The sequence below is a fragment of the Mytilinidion resinicola genome (assembly GCF_010093595.1).
Source record: "Mytilinidion resinicola strain CBS 304.34 unplaced genomic scaffold BDZ99scaffold_33, whole genome shotgun sequence".
NCBI classification, from domain to species: Eukaryota; Fungi; Ascomycota; class Dothideomycetes; order Mytilinidiales; family Mytilinidiaceae; genus Mytilinidion; species Mytilinidion resinicola.
In genome coordinates this window covers 69,007-78,568 of record NW_022985469.1, presented here as the reverse complement: position 1 = coordinate 78,568, position 9,562 = coordinate 69,007, and the positions used below count along the sequence as shown (strand labels likewise).

At 48.8% G+C, this 9,562-nt stretch overlaps 5 protein-coding genes across 5 annotated transcripts; 4 read left to right on the top strand and 1 right to left on the bottom strand.

Moving 5' to 3' along the window:
* The first annotated feature begins 608 nt into the window (after positions 1-608).
* BDZ99DRAFT_503988 (uncharacterized protein) lies at positions 609-1,627 on the top strand. Its single transcript, XM_033724003.1, has one exon. It carries the CDS (start codon positions 620-622, stop codon positions 1,457-1,459), a length of 840 nt encoding a protein of 279 aa, XP_033569189.1. The 5' UTR covers positions 609-619; the 3' UTR covers positions 1,460-1,627.
* A 577-nt stretch (positions 1,628-2,204) lies between these two features.
* On the top strand, positions 2,205-3,029 carry BDZ99DRAFT_482971 (uncharacterized protein; the record flags this gene model as incomplete). The annotated part of the gene is made up of 3 exons (XM_033722538.1): positions 2,205-2,815; positions 2,942-2,962; positions 3,026-3,029. 3 exons carry the CDS (start codon positions 2,205-2,207, stop codon positions 3,027-3,029), a joined length of 636 nt encoding a protein of 211 aa, XP_033569188.1.
* Positions 3,030-3,572: 543 nt separating this feature from the next.
* BDZ99DRAFT_527592 (uncharacterized protein) lies at positions 3,573-4,155 on the top strand (the record flags this gene model as incomplete). Its single annotated transcript, XM_033726276.1, has 2 exons — positions 3,573-4,082; positions 4,138-4,155. The coding sequence occupies 2 exons, from the start codon at positions 3,573-3,575 to the stop codon at positions 4,153-4,155; spliced, it is 528 nt and encodes a 175-aa protein (XP_033569187.1).
* A 149-nt stretch (positions 4,156-4,304) lies between these two features.
* Positions 4,305-7,001, top strand: BDZ99DRAFT_576927 (uncharacterized protein; the record flags this gene model as incomplete). The annotated part of the gene is made up of 2 exons (XM_033728626.1): positions 4,305-4,875; positions 6,673-7,001. The coding sequence occupies 2 exons, from the start codon at positions 4,305-4,307 to the stop codon at positions 6,999-7,001; spliced, it is 900 nt and encodes a 299-aa protein (XP_033569186.1).
* A 191-nt stretch (positions 7,002-7,192) lies between these two features.
* On the bottom strand, positions 7,193-8,880 carry BDZ99DRAFT_469003 (uncharacterized protein; the record flags this gene model as incomplete). Its single annotated transcript, XM_033721399.1, has 1 exon — positions 7,193-8,880. A coding segment is annotated over one exon (1,208 nt), but the record flags the coding sequence as incomplete, so codon positions are not given.
* Between the last annotated feature and the right edge of the window lie 682 nt (positions 8,881-9,562).

The window sequence follows — 9,562 nt, the reverse complement described above, 5'->3', positions numbered from 1 at the left end:
GAGACGGGGAAAGTAAGTCATACTCCTTCTTGCGTGTTTGGTAGGATGGTGATGATTGGGGGTGTATGGGTAGGAGGGCAGCTGTTGCGTTTTTCGTCGCAGTCAATGCCGTCCTCAATAGGTACTGTTTGCAGGATGCCTTCGTGATCATTTAGAGAACATATGAGTAGCCTGTCCGACTACCTTCCGGAGCCCTTGACACATACGGCTTCCTCCAAGCTGTGGCCATAGAAATCATCCCCGGCCACTGGCGCTGATGATTGGATGATTTATCCATCTTTTTGGAAGTGTGACGCCTTTAGCTTTAACGGAATGACGAGACCGGGTAGTGGGTATGATGGCTTCTTCTCCGAGCCAAACGGCGCCCTAGACTCTCTCGATATCTACTTGTTTATTTCTCGGTCACGGAGGAGACTCCTTTCCTGGCTCAAATTACTTTCTTTTTTCATTGCTTAAATGTCTTGAGTCGTCGGCAGTCGAGGATATTTTCCCCAACTGAATCTCGCTCCTGTCCCACAACCATGAATGTGTCAGCTTGACTCTACGTCGGTGACTCTCGGAATCAGAGACACGACATGAACGACTCCCAGTTACTAGCAAAACGTCAACAGGCAAAGGGATGATTCGGAGAGCACCAACCGCTATGACTGTGATGGTTCCCCCGGTGTCTATAAAAAGTAGGCACCCTACTTCTCATCTTTCCTCAACAACCCGTACCAACATTCGAATAGCTATTACATACACGACTTTTCCACCAGCCACAGCTTCAAAGAAACCACTATCCGTGATGAAAACCTATCTCATTCTCATCACTACTCTCCTCTCTACCGCCTTCGGTCTTCCGAACGAAAATCATCATCATGGTTTTGCACCTGATACTCCAATACCTGATAGCGTCCCACCCACGGCTAGCCCTACTCCGAATATCTCCAGTTCCGAGATGCTACCACTGGGAAAGAGGCAAGATGACAAGGAAAAACACGTGAACTATATTGCGCACTGCCGGTCAGGGCCGAGAATAGTCTTCTACGCCGACTTCAGCAAATCGTACGACTGGACGAACCATCCGACCTTCTTCGAAACTTATATCTACGGTGGTGAAACCTTCCAGTTAGCAGAAGGCTCTGGGCATCAGGACTCTGGCTTCCATGCCGACTTCAGAGACTTAGCCTGGCAATGGTACAAAAAGGATGCAGCGGTTCCGGTGGGGTCCGCCAAGGATCGCGACGGAGACTTAGATTGCTACAAGGATACCGGGCGGTTATTGTTCGCCGAGGCCCAGCCCAATGGCGGAGAAATATGTGAAGCGAGGTATTTCTGCTGGCAGAAAAGTCGAGGAACTGTGAGATTGGTTTCTGTGTGCAGGCTAAGAAGGAATTTTAAGCGTTCTAACGATGAGCAGCCTAAAACAACCAAGCCGGGCATTGTATCCGTTCCTCTATACGATAACGTTGTTTGATTCTTCCATGTATCGTGGTGCTCGACCTGAATACTTTGGGTGGGGGGGGGCTTTTCTTACTCTATCTTTGTCGTTGGGATGGTTTGCATTGTACTTTTCTTTCGTAGGGTTTCATCCTATTGCAGCTCTGAAGATGCATTTGGTTCAGCAGTACGCCAGGTCCTGTGTATGTCGTTGTGAGGTACCGTTAACTGAACGCAAGAAGGACCTGTACGTATGGAATTTTTTTTATTCCTTTTTCCCCCTCTCTAGATAGTCGCATACCCTATACCCTATTAAGCACATTAGAATTTGCACGGACCTATCACATTCAGCACGAAGTTTACACAACAGTGGTGGACTTCTCCTTGTGACTGTTCTTTTTAATTTGGTCACGGAACGAAGATTCTTGCTATGAATCTTGATGAATTTTCATATTTTACCCTTGTGTGCTTCTAAGAGACTCATGCCGTCTTGATTCCGCTTCTCCCGCCGTGAAAGTAGTGCCAGCTTGACTCGACATAAGTGACTCTCAAAATGGGAGACGCGGCGTAAACGACTCACCGGAAAGTGCCATGAGTTATATATCAACACAAAGACAATGCAGAGGCGACAGTAGCCGCTATGGCTGTAATGTGAGCCGACACCTATTAAAGATAGACGCAATGCTTGTCTTCTACTCTCTACACTCAACACATCCACAATCTCACTACACCAAGCTTTACCAATAACACCCTCATCTTTGTCAGACATTACAACAAGAAACATGAACCAGCGATTCCATTTTATCTTTTTTCTGTACCTCGCCGCTTCCGTTCTTTCTCTACCTGGGAAACCGCGCCATGAGGGAAACCCAACGCACGAAAACCACGTACCCGACTTCCCACCACTACAGGAACGACAGCTTGACGGGGGAATAAACAACGTATACTACCTCGTCAACTGCCAAAACGACTCGAAAGTAGCTTTTTACAACAACGTCGACAATTCTCACGATCCTAGCCATCAACCTGATTGGGTCGAAACGACCTGGGATCGTTACACTCGCAACACACCATTCCAGCCATGGATGAAATACGAGACGGGCTGGACAGAGATACTGGCGGACCACGACCCCAAGCCCACGCACACGGACAGCAATTTCAAGGTGCAGATTAACTTCGATAAGGTGCAATGGGATAACGAACAGGCTGGTGTCCTTGCGGGGGATGGCTATGATCGTTATGGGAACTTGACTTGTTTCAAGGATAATGCAAGAAGACTCTACGGAAAAGAGGGACCAGACGCTTGTGGTGCGGTGTACTTTTGCTGGCGGGAGAAACATCGGAAAGTAAGTTCGCCCTATAGACTATCTACAATAAAGCCCTATCAATGTAGGTATGCTGAATAATGGTAGCCTGAACTGACCAGACCCCCGGTGATCCTTGCAGATTGGAATCGGGCCTGGGCTTCTGGCGGCTGAAGACTTCTTTTTTGCTCATATAGAATCTGATTTTCTTACAGCATTCATGCTAAAGCGGTTGGGTGAGAAATTTAGGTTACGGCGGGTTCCGTATACGTATTGTACTCACTCTATGACTTATTTAGATAGTTGTTTTCTATTTATTTCTTATTGTCTCACATAATGAAGCTTAAATTAGTTCCAAAAGGCTGGGAGACGGTGACTGTAAGAAAGGTTAAGCCAACTATGACGGGGCTACCCTAAACCTCTATTATAATGAGAAGGCGCCGTGTTTATCTTCCACTGTCAGCAGGTTCAACAGCAAGTTTCTATGCCTTGCTACTATATACTTTTGAACGCCCCGATTCTTGACTCCTTCTCCCCCACCTGGTAAGGTAAAGCCAGCTTGACTCTATATAAGTGACTCTGAGATTTGGACATGCGGTATGAATGAATAACCTCTTAGAACCAATCGATGAGTTACTAATTGGCAAAATGATAGTTCAAACATGGTGAAAGTAATTATGACCGTACTGACCTAAGTCATGCCCTATAAAATGGTGTTGCCATGCTTGTCTTCTACCTTCAACACCTCACAAACAACTTCCCACACTTCGACATCACTGGAGACCGTATTATCGAAAGTCTTTCTCAATAAACAAAACCACAAAGCCCTTCCACTCGATAGCCAACATGATCTGGCCTATTATCGTTATAGCATTTCAGCTATTTACCGCTGCTTCCGCATCTCCGCTACCTACTCCTAGTGGCACTCCCATCACTGAAACCAATAAAAACAACATATGGTACCTCGCCAACTGCGTCTCTGGATCCATGATCGCGTACTACGACGACCTAGTCCTCTCGCAGCATGGCGAAGCTCCAGCTAAAGGAAACTTCTACCCTGTGTCTGGAGGAAGCGGACAACTACTAGGGGGAGCCGTAACGTGGGAAGCTCACCAGTTCTTTACCACCCCACCGGACCCAAAGCGATTGAACGTCAGCATCAATGACAGGGTGTGGGCCAAAGATCAGGCCCGGGCCGAAGCGGGACATGGTACCGATGGCAGTGGAAATTGGCAGTGTTATCAGGACACCCAGCGAATTCTATGGACGCTTGGTGGCGCAACGGGAATGTCAGGGGACTTGAGCAATGGAAATTGTACTGCTCAGTATTTTTGCTTGAGGCTCGGCCGTGGATTAGTAAGTCCCCTTGAAGGTTACGTATTTTGCTCGGACTGTGTTAATATGAACTTAGCCGCCGCTCAAGACTTAATTGACTGCGGGTTTTGTACAGTATGGTAGGTTCCACCTAGAGTGTGGATCATACTTTGGCTGGTGGCGTTACACGGTTGTCTCAATTCAATTCTCATTTGGAATCATTCATTTAGCGAGACGTTTCATGATGAAGCTTTGATGTGCAGAATGACCGCAACCCATGACTCCCAAAAAGCCAAGATACATATGACTGTTCTCGCTCGAGGCTCCAACGGCCGCTATATAATGGGAGTGTCATGCTCCTATTCCGAACTCAAGCGCTCGCAAGCGACTCCTTATGAATCCAGGATCCATCTATCCACAAGGATTCCCATACCCAATCGTAAAGAACGAACTCCTGCCAAGCAGTCGACTATGAAGATGATATGGTTCATTGTCACTCCAGCCCTTCAGCTCCTTACCATATCTTTTGCATCGCCGCTCCCCAACACCATAGTCCCTCGCATGGATGATAAGCTTAAGAAGAACGTCTACTACCTCTTCGACTGCAGCCCCGGGGCAACAATCGCCTACTACGACAATATAAATCTCTCTCAAAACCAAGAATTGCCCGATATCTTTATCGGTCTAGAAGGCTCGGCACACTGGGGAGAAGGAATTGCGATCCAGGCAAAATTTGGTGGAAGCACAATTCTCATCCCCGATTGGTATTGGCCATGGTACCCAACCTTAGTCCGAAAACCGCCCGGGGGTCTAGATATGTGGGTTCTTGTTGAAGGTGAGGTATTTGGTTGGCAGCGTTATCAGGATATGGGAAGGCTGCTGTGGACGTCGGATACAAATGGAGATTGCTTAGCTCGGTTCTTTTGCATGCGAGAAGGCCGTTGAGCTGGTATGTCTTGACTCCCGTCCAAGAAACTCTTGAATATCTGCTGATCCTATACTAGCCTCATGTGCATCACACTTGGCGAGTAGCTATAAGGGGATTTCCCTGGGTATACTACTTCTTTGCTTGAATTCTGTTGATGACTGAAGACTTTGATTTCTCTGGTATGGAATCTTTCGTTGTTGAAGTATTCATGGATGTGGGAGGGTACGCCGTATGGCAGGCTCTGTGTGTGTCAACATTCCTCTATGACTCTTTAATATCAAGAGTTTTCTTGTTCTTCACTCATCGTCACTTTTCACCATGAAACTTCGACAAGTGCGAAATGGCCGCAAGCCCATGACTCCCACAGAGTTTAACTCAATATGACTGTTCTAGCCTCAACATTTTTTCTATAAATAAAGCCACCATGCCCGTGTTTTACCTCCACTACTCGCAACCATGCCTTCAAAGATACAAAACTCACTAAGCAACCATCATATCTACATCAACTCCTGGGAAAGAAAGCTTAGGCTACCAACCACCCAACAACGAAGATGATCTGGACAACCCTCATCATAGCTCTTCAGCTACTTACCATCATTTCGGCATCATCAAAGCCTCCCAGTCTCGATCCTATCCCCGTCATTCCCAAACAAAAGAACGCCGCTTACTATCTCGCCAACTGTAACCCCGGGTTAGTGATCTCCTACTACGACGACATAGATCAATTTTTGGGAAGCACAACACGCCAGCTCCAAGACCATGCATTTCTGAATCGACAAGTACTTTGGGAAGCAGGCGTCGACATCCAGGCAGGGTTTTCCGGGGGGACACTTCACATCACTACTTTGAAACAAGCATCGTCCTTTGGAAATTGTGGGCAGCCGGCGGGACTTGTTCAAAATGAAGTTGGAGGTATTGAGGGGAATTGGCAGTGTTACCAGGACACTGGAAGCTTCGTTGGCCCTTGGGGGGCAACGAAGGATGTAGAGCCATGTATATATGTATGCGCGTGGGCGTTAACATGGTAGAATTGAAGTCTCTTCGAAGTAGCTCCGCTATTTGTGCTTATCCGATCGTAGCCTTATAAGTGTTTGTCAGGTTGTGAAGAAGCAGTTCTGTGTTGATTTGAAGAGGCATAAGGCCCGTATATATAGCCCCTGAAAAGGGGGGGTACTCCCCTGTTCCCCCTTGTTACGGATATGGAAGGATGTAACGCCACTGACACGCTAGTAGTGGCAACCTGAGTGTGTTCGTGAGCATCTATTAGTCGCTCAGCCGTCCACTTGATATACTGCGTCTTTGGCCTGGGTTTTGTTGGCGGCTAAAGGCTTCTGCTTCTCTGTTATAGAAATTTTTATTGTTGCGGCACTTATGGTAATGCGGGTGGGTAAACCATATGGCGGGTTCCGTATGTGTAAGAACCTACTGTGACTCTTTTAATCAAGCCTTTTTTTTATTTCTGAATCCTTCACGCATCATCACCCCACACCATGAATCTTCAATAAGTGCGAAGTGACCGAAAGCTCATGACTCCGAAAACTTCAAGCTAGCTACGACTGTTATAGGTTCTACTTCAGTTATAAAGGTAGCGCCCTGCTCTTCTTCAACTTCAACAAACCTTACTCAAGCTCTCGAAAATCTGCTATCCACCACACAACCACGCTCTCGATATTCATTCTTCACGTTCGATACTATACCCATTAGACACACTCGATACCACCATGATCTGGTCCATCGTCGTTCTAGCTCTTCAGCTATTGACAGCTACTGCCGCGGTACCGTATACTCCCGAGCTGAGGAAGCCTGAGGACTGGACAAACGAGTACTTCCTTGCGTCATGCAAAACTGGCTCGGCGGTCTTGTATTATAACGATAAAACTGCACACCTACAAGCACTCGACGCGACCGCATACTTGGACCCCTTCTCTGGGTGGGAAGGAAAGACCAACGTAGCCTGGGGGTCCAACCGGGCAACCCTGATCCAAGAAACTTTAGGGTCACCATTGCCAGCAGAACCTGGACATCGGACATGAACATTGGGACACGGGCAGGTAACGCTACCGACCAATCTGGGGCATGGAATTGCTACCAGGGTGGTGGGGAATTACTGTTCTCAGATTGCTCTCACAGGTACTTTTGTATGCGAGCATGAGCTATTTCAGTAAGTCTTTTCCGAACGCAGCTCATAGTAACGTACGTGCTCATTGGATTGCAGCCTTTTCCGCCTGATATCTAGCTCGTGGCTACTCGAAACTCTACTGGACGTGTTTTTGCTTTACCATAGACCGCTTGTAATCCCTGGATATTTGGTGTCGGGTTTACAGTGACTGGTTGGCTTGTTGGAATGCGAACCCCCGAACTTACAGCGAGAGTGGAATTTGTGGTGAAAGCCAGGGAGACTCTTTCTTTCCTTTCCTAGATTACGTAATTTCCTTGCCTTTTTTTCATCTACGGTATATCTTTGGTTTCATTAGTGTGTCGGCAATATGAGTGCGTTTGCATCTACTGGTATTCCGCGTATGGCTCCTTCCGATCAACGACGTGAACCTCCTGACTCCATGTTTCAACGTATCCACCTAATTACTCATAAGGAAACATTCGGTAAAGTAACCCCCCTGAACCTCACCGCGTTGCTTCTATCACATTCTTCATACGAGAGGATGAAAACGCCCAAACCCCAGAGAAACTTTGCTTCTATGCAACTTCACATAGTCAAATCCGCCACCGCAAGCTCCGGCCAATACCCCGTCAAATCCAACATCGTCTTCGCCCTATGCTTATACCCCTCCTCCTCCACCGTCCCCTCCTCACGCATCGGCCCAAACGTCTCAAGCGGAAACAACCAAAACCCAAAAGCCGGCCTCACCACCTTCTCCAGATCCTCTGCCTGCGCCTTCTCAGGCGACACCCTTTTCCACTTCTCATCCTCCCTCCTCAAATACCCCTCCGCGCTCTCGCGATCCATGATCTCATCGTCGGGATCACCAGCCGGGTCCATCGTCAGAAGCACTCGATACTCGACCCGCACAGGCGCGATCCGCCAATGCTGCAGCAGCCGCCTCCACGAGAGAAAGACGTCCCGTTGGTCAGATTCCTCGAACACCTGCTTCAGATCCTCGGCAATGGGGCGGGGATCCCGCTGCAAGCGCTCGAACGTCGGCGCCCGCGCCACGATCGGGAAAGAGCGGTTGAATAGCTTCAGGTTGAGCGGCCAGATGCCGTACCAGAGCCCGACGATCACGCGGCCGGCGCGCGGTGTGTGGACGAAGAAGACCTCGTGGATGTGGGTGAGGGTGTCTACGAACGCTTGCTTGACGGTTGGGTCGACGGTTGAAGGCTGTGCGAGGGCCGTGTAGCACCCGTCGATGCCGTTGCGGTCGATGGCTAAGTTGAGCAGGCCGATGCCGCGGGGGTCGTAAATGGTCTTTAGGTGGTATAGGAAGTCGATAAGCGGGTCGTCTATTTGCCCGTCGCGGATGAGATGGAGGAAGTCGTACTCGGGATTGAAATAGAATGTCCCCGGAGTAGTCTCCATCTGCCCGCTCAGTGGCGGTTCGCCGAATGCGAACTGGCAGGGGATGTGAACGCGGTAGAACTTCAGGCACTCGTCTCTGGACTCGCTGCTAACGCGGAGGAGCTTGCTGAGCACTTGGTAGCCTTCCACGATGGCGGTGTAGCGAGGGCGGTTGATATCGGGGTCGGGGTTTTCTGGCATTTCCCATGGGCTAGGAAGCTCCAAGCGCACTTTGATGATGCGCTGGCGATGCATTGCGTGTCGCCATATCTGCAAGCGCAGTTCTTTTGGTAGTTGAGAGAAGATGGTGAACTTTCGGTCTACAGTCTGGGTAGCTTTACTAGGGTTGAAGATCTGGAGATGGGGCGGGGAAGCTATTTTTGATGTATTGATCATAGCTCTAGTCGTGCTGGTTGGTTTCTTAGGTGGAACATGATCTTGAGTCGCAGCAGCAGAGCCATATCGTGAGTCGTAAATCGAGTCGCCTTGGGAGGAGAGGGGCTTTCGCTTCATAGTAGGCTGGTCACTAACCACTGTGCCGACTACGGCAGTCTGGGGCCTATTTCTAGAATGCCGGCTTCAGGAAAAGAAGCTAAGAGGATTCCGAGGAGGTCAGACCGAGAGGGCGACGGAATGTACCAATAACTCAACGAAGGACGACGGAGAAGGCAATGGCCATACTGTGAGCAGCCTCAAAATGTGGTCAAAGCCAAAGGTATCAGCAGTCACTCACGGACGATGATATTGAAATAAGAAATGACATTTGGCTGCCTAGATAGACCAAGGGACATAATTAGTTAACTAACTAACTTAGTTAACGTAATCCACAAGTTAGTGGCCCGCACAAGCTAGTGGCCCACCCAACCACGCTACCGAGGCCAAATATTCCGAATTACTCCACCACGAACAAATATATTTTATGCAGCTACATACTAGCTAGCTGCCTGCCGCCTAGGGCACGTACGTGCATTGTGTTCTGTTGATTCGCACATGCTGCACCTAGGTTTTGCTCGCTGTGGCCGCTCGGCCGGTGGCTCTGCTGCCTCCTCTGCTGCCCCTTCCTGTACAGGTTGTGCACGA

Coding starts and splice junctions, on each gene's coding strand:
- BDZ99DRAFT_503988 (XM_033724003.1), top strand. CDS start 620: ATGATTCGGAGAGCACCAACCGCTATGACTGTGATGGTTCCCCCGGTG.